The sequence below is a fragment of the Carcharodon carcharias genome, chromosome 3 (assembly GCF_017639515.1).
Source record: "Carcharodon carcharias isolate sCarCar2 chromosome 3, sCarCar2.pri, whole genome shotgun sequence".
Classification (NCBI taxonomy): Eukaryota; Metazoa; Chordata; class Chondrichthyes; order Lamniformes; family Lamnidae; genus Carcharodon; species Carcharodon carcharias.
The window spans coordinates 175,056,180-175,072,480 of NC_054469.1; the positions used below are offsets into that span (position 1 = coordinate 175,056,180).

Sequence of the window (16,301 nt, forward strand, 5' to 3'; positions counted from 1 at the left end):
GGTTCCGCTAGGGCCGCTCAGCTCCTGATCTTATTACAGCCTTATTTCAAACATGGACAAAAGAGCTTAACTCCTGAAGTGAGGTGAGAGTGACTGCCCTTAACATTAAGGCCCCATTTGACAGAGTGTGCCATCAAGGAGCCCTAGCAAAACTGGAGTCAATGGGAATCAGGGGGAAAACTCTCCACTGGTTGGAATCATACCCAGCACAAAGGAAGATGGTTGTGGTTGTTGGAGGTCAATCACCTCAGCTCCAGGACAACACTACAGGAATTCCTCAGGGTGGTGTCCTAAGCCCAACCATCTTCAGCTGCATCATCAATGACCTTCATAAGGTCAGAAATGAGGATGTTCGCTGACGATTGCACAATGTTCAGTACCAATCGTGACTCCTCAGATACTGAAGCAGTCCATGTCCAAATGCAGCAAAGATCTGGACAATAGCAAGGCTTGGGCTGACAAGTGGCAAGTAACATTCGCGCCACACAAGTGCCGGGCAGTGACCATCTCCAACAAGAAAGAGCCTAACCATCTTGCCTCCCTTCACCACTGATGCACAGTAGTAGCAGTGTGTTCAATCTACAAGATGCACTGCAGGAATTCACCAAGGCTCCTTGGACAGCACCTGCCAAACCCACGCCCACTACCATTTAGAAGGACAAAGCCAACAGATAGATGGGAACACCGACACCTGGAAATTCCCCTCCAAGTCACTCACCATCCTGACTTGGAAATATATCGCTGTTCCTTCACTGTCGCTGGGTCAAAATCCTGGAACTCCTTTCCTAACAGCACCATGAGTGTACCTACACCATATGGACTGCAGTGGTTCAAGGAAGCAGTTCACCACCACTTTCTCAAGGGCAACTAGGGATGGGCAATAAATGCTGGCCTAGCCAAGGAAACCCACATTGCATGAATGAACTAAAAAAAAAAATTGGGCATCATATTTTAGGAAAGATATCAAGGGAACAGAGGAAATTTATCAGAATGATGCCAGGGACTTCAATTATGTAGTTAGGGTTGTTCTACTTAATGCAGGAATTAAACAGTGGTGTTTGAAATTGAGCGGTTTCGATAAGAATAATGAGAAATTGTTTCTACTAATCAGAAGGCACAGATTGGCAAAAGAATCAGTTTGAAGATGAGGATTTTTTAAAAAACATAGCATGTTGATGCGATCTGGAATCCACTTGTGCAGAGGCAAATTTAATAGTAGCTTTCAAAAAGGACTTGGTTAGATACTTAAAAAGGAAGCATTTGTAGGGCTTTGTGGAAGCAGCAGGGAAGTGGATTGCTCTTATGCAGCTCTTTCAAAAAGCTGGCTCAGGCTCGATGAGCTGAATGATCTTAAGAGCTGTATGGTTCTATGGTTTGATCTCATTCGTGGCCAATGTGCCTTCAACTGCCAAAACCCTACATTCAAATTCTCTCCATAAACTACTGCCTCCCTTTCCTTTGAGGACCTTTTTAAAAACCACTATATTAAACAAGCTTTTGGTTACCATGCTCTTATTTCACCCATTGGCTTGATGTCATTATTTCCTGTGAAGCACGAGATTTTTTTTTGTTAAGGGCACAATGTAATGCAAGTTAAGTTATAAAGTTGACACTGTGCTTAAACCGTTCAAGTAGCATAAATGTTCCTGGAGATAGTCACTTTACCTCTCACTTTGTTTCATTACAGGTTTCTTTGGTCCAACATTGAACAGTTTTATCCATGTATTAATGTACTCATATTATGGTCTGTCCACTATTCCATCCATGCAGCCTTATCTTTGGTGGAAGAAATATCTTACTCAGGCACAGCTGGTAAGAAAGGACTTGTCCTTATATTGCACCTTTCACAACCCAAAGCACTTCACATCCAGTGAGTTACTTTTGAAATGTGGTCACTGTTGTAATGTAAGCATGCACGACAAGGTCCTATAAACAGCAATGACCAATTAAACTGTTTTAATGCTGTAGGCTGAATGATAAATGTTGACCTGAACACCAGGAAAACTTCCCTGCTCTTCAAAAGTGTCATGGGATTTACCCTCTGAGAGGGGGAAGACAGGACCTCAGTTTAACATCTCACCCAAAAGACAGCACCTGCGACAGTCCAAAAGTCTCGGTACTGCACTGGAGTGTCTACTGAGGTTATGTGCTCACCTCTGGAGGGAGACTTGAAACCAGAACCCACCGGGAGGGGAGGAATGGGGATTGTATCCCAGAGGGTACCCCAGAAGATCCTTAAGGTAGTGTCCTTGGCCCAACCATCTTCAGCTGCTTCAGCAGTAACCTTCCTTCCATCATAAGCTCAGAAGTGGGGATGTTCGCTGATGATTGCATATTGTTCAGCACCATTCACAACTCCTCAGATACTGAAGCAGTTCATGTCCAAATGCAGCAAGACCTGGAAATATCCAGTTTTGGCTGACAAGTGGCAAGTAACATGTGCACCACACAAGTGCCAGGCAATAACCATCTCCAACAAGTGAGAATCTAACCATCGTTCCCGTGACGTCCCCACTGTCAACATCCTGGGGTCACCATTGACCAGAAACTGAACTGGACTAGCCATATAAATACTGTGGCCATAAGAGCAGGTCATATGCTTGGAGTCCACTGTGAGTAACTCACCTCTTGACTCCCCAAAACCTGTCCACCATCTGCAAGGCACAAGTCAGGAATGTAATGGAATACTCTCCACTTGCCTGGGTGATTGCAGCTCCTACAGCCCCAAGAAGCTTGACACCAGCCAGGACAAAGCAACTGACTTGATTGGCATATCTACAAACATTCATTCCCACCAACACCGATGCACAGTAGCAGCAGTGTGTACCATCTACAAGATGCGCTGCAGAAGTTCACCAAGGCTCCGTCAACAGCACCTTCTAAATCCATGGCTGCTACCATCTAGAAGGACAAGGGCAGCAGATAGATGGAAACACCACCACCTGGAAGTTCCCCTCCAAGTCACCCACCATCCTGACTTGAAAATATATCACCGTTCCTTCACTGTCACTGGGTCAATATCCTGGGACTCCCTCCCTAACAGCACTGTGGGTGTACCTACACCATATGGACTGCAGCGGTTCAAGAAGGCAGCTCACCACCACCACCTTCTCAAGGGCAATTAGGGATGGTCAATAAATGCTGGCCTAGCCAGCGAGGCTCACATCCCATGAACGAGTAAAAAAAATTGTGCTAGATGTCCCCACACAAGGACTGCAGGGCAATTGCCCAGGAAGTTAAAACTTCTGTTGGGCAATTACCCTGCACTTGGAACCATCAAATACCCTGACTGAAATCAGAGACTTTGGATGGTTCCAACTCTCATACCAGAATAGTTACCCAGGAAAAATTAGAAGGATCCAAACCACTTCTAACACCTGGGTAATGAAAGCACTGAACACAACCCTCCTGACTATCCCTCTCAAACCCCCCCCCGCCCCCCCCGAACGCCACCCGACCAGTCGATCCCTCTGCCCACCCCTCCAATTCACCAACCCAACCCATCCTATCCATTTACTTTTTCTCCTGTCAAAGTAGCTGGGACCTTACAGCTTAACGGCAGCTAGAGCTGTAAAAAGCGGGTCTGGCTCCACTTCTTCCTATGCTGCTGCACTGCACTGAAAGTCTCCATGGCCTGAATTTTTTGGTCGTTGGGCATGTGCAACTGGTGGGCCTGAGAGTGGCCAGGAAACGGACACTGACCATGATTTCACACTGACTGGCCAATTAACAGTCAGCAGGCATGAAACGCATGCCAAAACGCTCAGTGCTGCTGGGCCGGGGGCAGGAAGAGCGCGGGCGGCGGCGTCACCGCGGGTCCGGCTGGGTGCTGCAAGAGAGCTCCCTGAATGCAGATAGTTGCCTCAGGGAGCTACAGACCTTCAAATAATGAAATAAAGCTGTAAAATTTTGCAAAAAAATGTCCATGCATTACAATCAGGCACCTGAAACCATACTTCATAAAAATGCTGTCCCCAGATACTTATGTTTATTTTATTTCCTAATGGAAATTGCATCCCGCCCTTGGATGAGCCTTGATGAAAGATGTAAAGGCCAATTTGCCCGCCCGCTAACCCTAAGGTTGGATGGGCCACGAAAAATCACAGATAATTGTGCCGTTAGTGGTCTTAATTGCCCGCTTAATTGTCGGTGGGCACACTTCTGATTTTTGTGCGTGCCTGCCGAGCGAAATATCGTGCGAGCGCACAATGACACCAAAATGCTCGCCTTGTGTCATCTCGCGTGATTTTATGTCCAGTTGGTGTCAGGCACGCGCCCACCCCAGGACATAATTTCTCAGCAAGCCCGGGTTGGAAGTCTGGGTGAGAAATGTGCAGTTTCATTCCAGGGTAAGTACCAAGGAATGGAGTGGCAATCTGACCGTGATGCCACTCTAAGGAAGATTCAGCCATTATCCATTTTCACCAGGTCAACACACTTATGCTCCAACAGTTTAAATTACTCAAAAGTATTATGGTACTAACTAAGGTACTCTACTAAAGCAAATAAAACATGAAATTCCTAGGTAACTCATTATTGTACAGCTATCCTCTTTTAGAACTCCTAATGTGTTACTAATAAATGGCGTGCTAAACAAAATCATGCTGAAAGAAAATCACTTTCCCATAATAAAACATATAATAAGTTTAGGGTTAGGTTCCTGACTTGTAATTTTTGCATTAAAAACCTGATGGCTGCCTTGAACCTAGGTGGCCCAAATATCCTGTTACTAACTTTTAGTGCTTACTACTTTCTACTTACCTCTTGCTTGCCCCCTCCCACCACCAGCTCGGCCTCCCCCCACCCCTGTCCCACTGCCAGCTCTGTCCCCCCTGCCACTGCCAGCTTGCCCCCCTCCCCTCCCACCACCAGCTTGCCCCCCTCCCCTCCCACCACCAGCTCACCGCTTTCCTTTCCTGAACCCTCACTGCTTCTCAGTCGCTACCCCTCTCCCAAGCCCTCACTGTAAAAGAGGGCTCGGGAGACAGACAGAGATAGAGAGGGAGTAAGTAATGGAGTGTGAGGTGTGGCAAGTGGGAGGGAGGGTTGTGGTTACAAGTAAGAAGCAGTGAATAGAAGGGTTGGCGAGGGAGCGGCAGGGTTGCGATGGGATGGCAAGCAGGAGTGTCAGGAGTAGGAGTGGTAGGATTGGCAAGTGGGGGAGGGTTGGGAAGGGAGCGGGAGGGTTTGGAGAGGGAAACAGGAGGGTCAGTGAGGGGGAGAGTCAGTGATCAGGATGGTTGTGGGAGGGAGGCAGCAAAGTGACAGTTTCTTTTTAAGAGTTTGAGCATGTGCAGTAACCACGCTAAAACAAAAATGGAGGTAGTGCTTTTTGGGGACCATCACTAATTAGAACCCACTTTAAATGGGGGATACCTATATTCACACTCTGTACCTCAGACATTTTAGAGTTCCACTGTAGAACTAATACAAGTGTTTAGAAAGCTGTCCTCAGGAAGCTGTATTTATAAGCATCACTAATTTGCATATCAACTTGGGTTGGTTTCAGTATTGACGATAATACTCATTTGGTCGTACAGAACTTGAGTATCGCTTAAAAAGAGACATGTTGAAGCTTTTTGTCTTGCACTCATCAGGACATTCGCAAGACCACCAAATGTAAAGGGAACAAAAATTTATGCTACATGAGAAGAGAGTGCCGATTAGTTGGCAAGTGGACATTGATTTGTAGAGGCATTGCCATGGAGAATTCAAACAGGCAGGTTGACACTGACTAGTCAAGGTTTTGCCCTGGGGAATGAACCACTGAATGGCTGTCACCTATTTTGTTTAGTTGAAATAGGCACAATGTGCATATGTATTCTGTCTGCAAAGCATATATGTATAATATATGTAGCTTCTACATGAGTATGTATGCCACACAGCGAGCCCAACTGATAATCTTAAATTGGCCACCAGTGTAATTCTTAGCACACTCAGGATTGTTTAGCTAATGTTGTTTGATCACATCTAATAGATGAATTTCACATTGTGTGAGAATTTCAGTGCCAGTGTGATACTAGGTATTGAGGCCATACGTCCCAAAGACTGGCAGATCGTATTAAACAGCAAGTCCCTTCGCCTATTCGCAACAGTCAATGTCCTGACTGTACCCAATCAGCCTACGCTTGCAGAACTCAAAACAGTGTCCAACATTAGATGTGACAATGGTAGGATTGTTTAGCAAACATTGTCCAGAGTGCACTAAGAATTTCGCTGACAAGCAATTTAAGATTAACGGATGGGCTCACAGCGTGGTGCGTTTATGTGTGCTATGAACTACATATATTGATATACAAGGCCCTGTTCTTTGCTGACAGAAAGAACATTGCCTATTTTGTTTAGTTGAAACTGGCACAACAGCCATTCTGTGGTTTATTCCCCAGGGTAATGACTTGACCAGAGTCAATCTGCCTGGTTTGAATTTAAACAAAGTTTGGCCATTAATTGCAAGACAAAAAGCTTTGAAAGGTATCTTTTTTCAGTAATTGACAAAAATACTAAAACGATTGCATTTTCTCAGAGTATTGAAAAGTATGTGCATTTTGCAGGCATCTAGATGTGAAGAGAGAGATTTGTATCCTTCAAATATTAAACTTTGGCACTTTAATGGATTTCCCTTTGTTAACCTATGCATTCTAAAACTTATGAAGAGGGATTCAAATTTTTGGAGAGTGGCAGATTACTTTGCATTAGCACAATAAATCTTTACATTTAACATTTCTCAGTGAGTTACTAGGTGATATAATCAAGGCAGGTACATGAAACAGACATGATTAACTGAGTTTCTTCTGAGAATGATTTAGTACATTGTTGGGTAGAATTTATGATTTAAATATTATAATTAAATGAAAGTAGGTGCAGAGATCAGTCTGCCTGCATGATTCTTCCATCAATTAATTTTACTTTCATATTAGCGGTCAGAAAATCATGTCAGACATATTAATCTCTATCTGACTCTCTGATAGGTGTTCCAAATTTAGGAAGTTGTTTGCTGGGACAGTTAACTACTTCTCTTGACCCCTCCACTGTGTTATAATACTGCTTATCTCATATCCACTCCTGAACAGAAATTTCTTCTAATTAATGGCTGAAGTCATTGGGTTAAAATTGGGCTGTGTAGCTCCTGTTTTTTGGGTGCTACGAGATCCCTTGAAGGCCAAGAAAGGCATCGGTGGTACATTCACACTTCCAATGGGAATGCACTGGCAGCATTTTTATGAAGGTCCTTCCAGGCATGCACTGACAACTTGTGGAGCAGGACATCAGATCAGATGATCTGTTGCCAGCCCCGCTATTCTGGAGCTCCATGCTCTAGCCAACATACACTTCAGCCTTGCATAGCTACATACAGCATTAAAAAGACCCTAGCAGTGCCCTATTTGATGGGATCATCAACTAGTTACAAGCTAGTTGCTTTTTTCTCTTCTGGTTGTTACAATTCTATGCACAATGGGTTCTTTCTATAATTAGTTGAAGGTGGCTGGTGAAGTACTTTTTTGTTTAGACATAACGCTTTCTTCACAGACCAGTTGCTTTCTGGTATGTATCTACTAGTTGGCATTGAGTATTTCTGGTTAAAGGAACAGAGGTCATGCAGAGCAGTACAAGCTGCTAGAAGAGGGAAGAGGGGGAAGAGGGAAAAGGATGGGGAGAAGGAGAAAGGTTCTCAGTAGAAGGCCATATCCATAGAGGTCAGTTGGAGAGAAATTCACATACCTGAGTATCAGTAATGACCAATGCTTGAGACATCTGCACTTTACTAAAGAAATCTGCCAGTTGCTTCAACTCCAAACTCAGAGCAGGGCAAAGACCCATATTGCGTGTGACTGTGGCTCTGAACCTTTATGCATTTGGCTCCTTCCAAGCTGCTACCGGATATATAAGCAACATTTCTCAGTTTGTGGTGCCCTGCTGCATAAAAAAGGTCATTGAGGATCCATAAAGACACAGCTTCATACCATCTCCTCTTGCCAGAGGCAAGCAGGCAAAATGGGTACAAAATTTACAAGGTTTGCAGGCTTCCCCATGGTGCAGAGTGCCACTGACTGCACATACATAGTTTTGCCTGTGCCTCGTCAACTCTTCCACGTACCTGAAACACATGGAATTTCACTCTCTCATTGTGCAGCTGGTGTGTGACCACAAGCAACTTATCGTGCGGATCAATGCCTGGTATCCTAGTCATAAACATGATGCGTTTACTCCACAGGATTCCTCTGTGCCAGCTCTATTTCAGCCTACCATGGAAAACAAAAGGGAGACAAGGATTATTCATTGACAACATGGCTTATGTTGCCAAAGTACGTACGCGGCAGGCTGTACTTTCAACTGTTTATTTTCTTGTTCAGCCCTCGTCTTCTCACTCTGCATTTCAGTGTATAGCTTTGTAATTACTGATAGCCCCAATGCTGCTTTTTTTGAAGTAGCATACAATGTCTTTTTAACTCCTTGTGTTTTTCTAGGGGCATATATTAGTTCTTTAGAGTTCAAGGCCACAATTTCTTTTAATGCCTTTTCTGCCTGTTGTTGTACCTGGCTGTAAATCTGGTTGAGTTTTCCTCTTTGACTTGCCAACCATGGAATTGAGGGTCGTTATTTCCTCCTGGTACCTTCGTAACAGTTCAGAAATTTGTTTGTTCAGATCTTGAACAATTTGGTTCATTGAAGGCTTTAAGTTTATCGTGCATTTTCAAATGTATATACTCAGCTTGAATCTTGTGCTTCAAATCTTTCAGTTCAGCTTTGTTATGAACATTTTCTGAATTTACATCTGCTTTCCCTTCCTCTGCCTGCTGCAGGGCTTTGTCCTTTTTGTTCACTGACAGATGCTGGTAGAGTTCTGGAAAAATATTGGGGTCTCTCAAAAGTCCTTTGGGACGTTCCTGAAGTTCCTTGCCTCTCTGGTGCTCTTGTGTGGTTTGTTCAGATATTGTCTTTTTCCTTTCATTGCTTTTCTGGGGTTTTCTATGCCTCTTTCTAAGCTCTGCACACTCAACTTAAAGATTAAAATATTCATCAAAGGCTGTTAATACTTCATCAACATTATTATTTTAGCTGCAAGTTCACCAAACCAGGGAAGCAAGGTATTAATATGGACTGCTTATGATATATTTATTTTTTGACTGAGACTTTATGTACTCCAGTAATTAAAAAATTCCCTTCTCAAGGATGCCACATTTCCCATTGGGTTTGGCCCTTGGATAAGTTCAAACTGATCTGCTAAGTTTAAATTTTAATCCATGGTCATTTAATTTTTTTTTTGCAGTTACAGCTTTAAATATTGTTCCCCTTTTAAGAATGGCTGTGCAATAATTGTTTTCTCTCTGCTCTTCTTCCCGTGATTGTCAGGTTTTGTTGGGGTCCCATTCTGCTAAACAGGCCTTTGCTCTTACTTATTCTCTCTGAAGAACCTTCAGACTAATAGTTTTTGGCCAGCAATTTGCTCTTTGGAGCTTTTGAATGCAATATAAAAGTGATTTTTTTTTTGCTTTGCCTTCAGTTTTTAAAACTGTTTATGGATTTCACTGTTTACTTGGAGACAAAGGGATTTCCCATACATTCCAGTTTTTGTGGGCTCTGCACAATGGTAATGGCGCTCGAGAAAAGAAAATTAACAATGGCTGCCTGCGCTTTTTCAGTGCTTTACTTTTCAGATTCTTGAGTCAGTTGAATTAGAGCATCTGCTGGTTTTTTTTTTTAAACTGAGCTAGGCTGTTGCAATATTCCCGAAATATTTAACTAATTTCCTCTCTTCCTTTCCCCTCAGTTGGATGCCAAATTTTCAGACTCCAACTCGGGGATTGGATTTTAGCGACGGGTTTCTTTCTAACTGTACTTTTAACATTAAATACTTTAAAGATATCGCAGGACTTGCTGCAGCCTGGAATTTTAAAAGATTTAGCTCACCCTTGCAGGCTGTAACTGCTGGACTTCCACTGGAGATTCAATGGATTCTTCTGCTGCAGTAAGGAATTTTAAATCTCTGCCTTCAGCTTCCCAGGCCTTTCTCTGGAGCTTTTTCTGGCAATTTTCACTCCGAGTCTGTTTCTTTAGAAACTTTTTTTCGAGTCAGAATTCTTTGGTTTTTTTTTTCCTCAGTCTTCCAGCATTTCGGTTTGCCTTTAATTTTTAAACAAAGTTTTGGGTTTTTATCCCACCACTGCCACCATGATGGGAGTGTGTTTCTTACAGATCAGTATGTCTTAAAGAAGTCTCTGTAGGTTAACTGTAAGTCTATTAACTACTAGAACTATTTACACATGTACAGTAAAAGGTAAAAGCCAGGAGCTGTTCCCATGTTTAGGTCTATACACATCTCTGCTCAATATCACACTGACCCCTGGGTTTGAACAATGTGCCTTCTTACATCACTGTGTGGACGGTATGTACTCAGTCCCACATTAACCCTATATGTGCCAGACCCTTATACTACATTAATCTATGAATATCTCTTTGTAATTTCATGCTTTATTTATGGTACTTATATTGACACCTGTGTGTCATCAGCAAATTTAGATATGTGACTTTCTATCCTATCAACTAAGTCATTAATGAATATGGTGAACTGTTGAGCCCCAACACATATCCTTGTCACAGTATCCTTACTGTCTCCTGCCACTCAGCCAATTTCCTAACCAGGTGAATAATTTCCCTTCAATTCCATGACTTCAACTTTAGTTAACAGTCTCTCATGAGGAACTTTATCAAATGCCAATATCCATTGAATTCCCCTGTCGCTACCTTCAGTTGTTTCTTCAAAAATTTCAAAAATCAAGTTCATCAGACATGACGTAACCCTGACAAATCCCTTTACAATGTTCTATTTTCTTCATTTAAATTATGCCTTTTGTTTTTTTCTTTCAGATACAGTTTGTGCTTACAATTATCCACACACTCAGCGCAGCAGTTAAACCATGTGGATTCCCACTTGGCTGCTTGATGTTCCAGTCTTCCTACATGCTCACACTGGTCATCCTGTTTATAAACTTTTACAAAAAGGTAAGTGAAAATGTGTTGCCATAAGAGTATATATACTTGCCTGTGGAAGGGTAAATATAAATTTTAGCATTTACTTCTAATTCTCACAACACCACCCACCCCATGCTTCTAAGTGCAACATCATTACTCATTCGAATAAAATATGTAATGACACTCAGTGACTACAAGCCAGGCAGGTTACCATCAGTGGTGGGTACGGTAAGGGTTTAGAAACAAAGGGCTGAAGGGGTATCAGGGTAAAAGTGGACTCTGAGCCTGCACTTGCGAGCAGTGGTATCTGCTTGACCTTGAATTATATATAGCACCTTTCACCTTCTCAAGACATCCCAAAATACTTCACAGCCAATGAATTATAGTTATTGATGTTATGTAAGCAAATGCAGTAATTCTTTTCCCACAGCAAATTCCGACAAACATGACATGTATGGCCAGCTAATCTATTTTTGATAGTGTTGGATGAGAGGATAATGTTGACCAGAACATCAGGAAGACTTATCAGGAGGAGACAGATAATGCTTTTGTCTAATGTCTCATCCTGAAATGGCACCTGAAATAATGCAGTGTTGTTTCAGTATTGTGTATTAGCTTAGATAATCTCAGGTTCTAGAGTAGGATTTGAATATATTATCCATGCAGACATTTTCCTAGATCTCTGACCATAGCATATTGAAGATTATTTTTTCTTTACTCTGTCCAGCCCACCATCCACCCCTTCCCCACCTCAAACCACCATCAGATTAGCATACCACCAATCTCCTTTTGGGTGTATCTTAACTTTGCAGGATATCTCAGCAAAAACACAGGGGAAAAATGCATCTTACTATCCATTAGTGTGATGGATTGGTTTACTCACGTTTTACACCATAGGGCCCTTTTTCAACTAAAACCGCAATGACTCGGAGAACTGTTTCAGCTGGATAGGCAGGTATTGCCACACATATTCAAAGGATTGAAATCTGTAAAACAATCTACAAGTGATCGACAAGCCATTTGCTGATCAGCCAGAAGTGGTTTTTAATCTATTTTAAAGCATGCATTCAACGTTATAATTGAGATTTGTTTCTAAAAGCTGTCAAAACTAAAATATTTCCTTCCTACTTCTTTTACAGACATACAGAAAAACAGCCCAACAGGCTGGGAAAGCGGATCTGATAAAGAATGGTTATTACAATAGCTATGCAAAGACCATTAATGGCAGCATATCCAAGAAGACAGACTAATTTCTTTAACACAAGTATAGCAAACTATATTTTTATCTGTCTGTCTTCTTAATTTAAAGATTGCAATTTCTCTAATTTCCAAGTTTTCAGTTTCAAAGACCAATTACCAATATATTCTAAATTTTGAAAGACATAATTTGTACTTGTTAGCTCAATTAATGTTTTACCTGAGTTTAAATAAATGTTGTCATTGTACTAATCAGATATAACCTACAAATCTAAATGATTGATTTCCAGACCCAGCATCAGGTTACAGGTCCAGAATCTTAGAGGAACTTGGCTCATCCTGGAACAGAATTGCTAACAGATACAATTGCCTTATATTTAGTGTATTCACCAAATTATAGTAAAAATGCTCAATTATTTTCATAGGTAAATACGTTTATGAAACTGCCTTATTTCTGGATTGTAGAGATGAAATATCCCTTCAGCAAGATTCAAATTTGAGATTTTTATTTAAACTTCTTCCAATTTCAAGGCTTGTTCCACCTCTCCAAATCCACCTTTCTACTTGCTAATCAAAATATTTGAATTTTATTTGTATATTTGTTGCAAGGTAAATGTAGACTTTGTACTCTACCGACTGATTGAGTTGTTTGTATAAACCTTTAAAAAGCCTAATAAAACCTTACAACACACCTCTAATTTAGGTATTGATTCACAAGTATCAAGTACAATTTTCACAAAATTAAGCTATTTTTTGCATTCAAAATGTGAATACAAAGTAAATATAACTTTGAATATGAACCCGTTATATAGAACCTAAAAGCTTTTCCTTTTTTTCACAGAACAGGGCTCTTGAATTATTGAAGTTAGCTAACAAGCAGCAAAGTGTGATTAAAAGGTTTTTGTCCAGTTAGAGGGATGTGAATAGTGGTATCCTTGATCTGGAGTGAAAATTGGGCCCAATATCAAAATTTATGGGAGGCATAAATAAAAAATGCAGTTGATAGTGCAAGTTGTAAGTACTAGAAAGACAGAATGTACACTGGCAGGTAGATGTTGGATGACATTTCATTCAGATAGATGTGAGATGATGCATTTTGGAATAATACATAGAGGATACATAAATGAATTTTAAAAATTAAAAAGAAAATGATGAGTATAGAGACTCAAAGGTTCATAACTTTAAAAGAGGGAAATGAATTTGATCAAACTGTAAGAACAGCACAAGTGATCTTAGGTTTAATAAATAGCTGGAGGACAAAAATGGGTAATGTTAAACCTAAAGCAATCGTTGATTAGGTCACAGTTAAAACATTGGGGGTGAAATCAGACAGGCAAGAGAAATAAAGTTGCAGAGCTGTGGGGAAAGGGTGGGGGCGGAAATAAGGCTGATTGGATTGGATTGCTGTACAGAGAGCTGGCACTGTATGGACCAAATGACTGTTGTTAGGAAATAGAGATAGTTTAAGTAAGTTATATGTGAATTTGTGTGTGTTATGAATTACGTATATCTTTAAGTTTAGTTTGTGTTTCTGTATTGGTGTGTTAAGAAAGGGAGAATTTGAGTTTTAGTTTCACTCTAAAAGGTCCTGCATTTTAATTAGATTTTATGACTCTTAAAGGGGAGTCAAAACAAAAAAGGTAGAAAAAAACTCCAATGAGAGCCACCCCCGCGCCCCCAACACACACACACACACACACACAAACACACAAACCGAAAGAAGTTTGAATGCAGGTGGTCATTCTGTTCTCAGGTGAAGGGAGCAGTTTAAGTCTCAAGCTGATGTACTAACAGACTACTGAGGAAAGTAAGAAAGAATCTTAGATGAGTTGTTCTGAAGTTAAAGTAACAGTGAATGCCAAGTGAGTTCTGGATCTCAAGGGAGATACCAAGTTGTCAGCAGTCTACTGGGAGAGGGAGCTGCAGAGAGAGTAGATTTCCCATAAGCACTGAAAGTTCCCAGAGCCAAGAAGTGAGACAGAGGGGGCTCCCAAGAGGACCTTCTAGTCAAAGGAGTCTGGAAAAAGTCCTGTTCTATGGAAGTGAAAGTAAGGAGAAGGGGAAGGCTACTTGAGGACCGATCCATAGCATCTGTTTGGGGTGGCATCTGTCACTTGGTTTTAGTGTATGGTGTGCCTGATCACAGGTCATCTATTGGTTTACATGGACTGTGTATCTGCTGTGATCATGAGAGTATAAGATAGCTTTTGTACCTTGTGTTATCCTTATGAATCTGTAGATATCTGTAAAGGTATAGTTGTGGGAGAGGTATTGTAATATAGTTCATATTTTCTTGTTTAAAAAAATATTTAATCCTGTTGTAAAAGTTCATTAGCTGATTCTGGTGACTGTTCAGTAACCATTTTCCATGTATCTATCTAAACAAAAAATAAAAGTTAGGATCTATCAAGCCTGGTTCCACCTTGGGATCTGGCTTGTCCAGTAGTAACATCAGCTGGGATCATTACACTGTGCCACAATAACTCTCAACTCCATCATTTATCTGCTTATTCTGCCAACCTATGTCCTCTTGAAATTTCACTCTATCCTCCTCACAGTTCACAATACTTACTGTGGGGCTGGGGACAATGGCCCAGATCTTTCAGTCAGCAGCAATGCTGGACACATTCCTACTGCCTGCCAAGTTTTTTGCACTCAAATGGAACTCCTATTTTCAGCCAAGTCTTCTAATCCCAACTGAAGCTGAAATGGATCAGTGCAGCCTCTCCAGGGTAAGCCCAGTGAGCACTAAGGAGTCAAAGGAATGAAAGAACACAGCCCCTTTATCTTCCAGCACTAGCTGCTATGTTCAAGTAAGTTTTTAAAGATCTCAACTCTTTTAATAAGTACAGGTTAGTGAATGGATAGTCAGGTTGGGTGGGCAGTCAGAAAGTCTGGTGGGGGTTGGGTTGGGTGGGCAGTTGGTTGTGATCAGTTCAGTTATGTTGGTTAATCTCAGAGTTAGACCAGTTATCAAACAGAATAAGATTTCTAGGATAAATATTCAGATAAGTCCCACTTATTTGGCCCTAGTCTCCGACCTGAGCCCACTGTCAGAAGACATTTGCGGAGGGTCCAGGGCAGCACAATTCAGCCCAATGGAAGTTTAAACTCCTGTGCAATTACAGCACATGTGTGTCCAGGACTTCCACAGGGTGCCGACATACACTACTGACTTAAGTCCAGATTTCACTACTCTGGACTTTGGAAGATTTGGGCCATTGACTCTGGAATTAAGAGCCCCATGAACTATCAAATGACCTTGCTAGACTGTGCAGAAATTGGGATTTGCATAACACTGATGCTCCTGCTGCTGACTGGCCACAGAGTAGGCCGAGCCACATGCACAACTGTTTCTGATGTCTTTCCAGTTGGCAGCAAGTGTTAGTGATTTTGAAATTTTGCCTTATACACCCAAGTCTAGGACATTAATGTGTTCCCAGAAAAGCAGTAGTCCTACCAGACTCCTGGGGAACCTCAATATATAGCTTCCTCCAAAAGTAGCCATTCACCATTATTTCCCATTTCCTGTCACTCAGCTAACTTCGTATCCATGATGCTCTAATTTTGCTGAGATGTCTCCTATGTGGCATTTTAAGTGCTTTTTGGAAATCCTTGTCCTGTAGCAGCCTTCTGTCTCACAAGATGATGGTTTGTGCCATGGTGACCAACTCTGTGTTAAACATTTCCTGGTGGGCCTCAGGAGCCCCACTCTGGCATGGTAGTCTCTGCTGCATTTGCTGCACAGGAAGACAGTTGGCTGAGAAGGTGCACGATTCACTGGGCTCTGTTTTCTGTGGGTTGCCTTCTCAGCCAAATGAGTTTTTGTTCCTGCTCATCTTTTCCAATGCCCTTCCAAACAAACGGTTAGCTTTCAGAGGTCACGGCTGTCAGCCACTGTCAGTGACAATATCCACCATCTTCATAGCTTGTTTGCAGATATCCTTATTGTGGGGAACGGATGCTCAGGAGGTCGTGACCCAGTCCGTACAGAATGACTTTGGATATACGGTCGTCATCCATCCGATGGTCATGGCTGAGCCAGCATAGATGTCATTGGCTTGGTGATGAGTGTATGCTGATGAAAGTAGCACACTTCAGCACCTCTACGTTGGTGACCCTATCCTGCCAAG

General features: G+C 41.8%; 1 protein-coding gene across 1 annotated transcript in view; it reads left to right on the top strand.

Annotated features, from left to right (window-relative positions):
* elovl2 (ELOVL fatty acid elongase 2) overlaps nt 1–13,617 on the top strand; it is a 61,274-nt gene extending 47,657 nt beyond the window's left edge. Inside the window, exons 5-7 of the mRNA XM_041184000.1 lie at nt 1,688–1,812; nt 10,867–11,001; nt 13,498–13,617. Coding sequence (XP_041039934.1) covers nt 1,688–1,812; nt 10,867–11,001; nt 13,498–13,617 — 380 coding nt within the window. The remainder of the gene's footprint in view (nt 1–1,687; nt 1,813–10,866; nt 11,002–13,497) is intronic.
* Nucleotides 13,618–16,301: the final 2,684 nt, after the last annotated feature.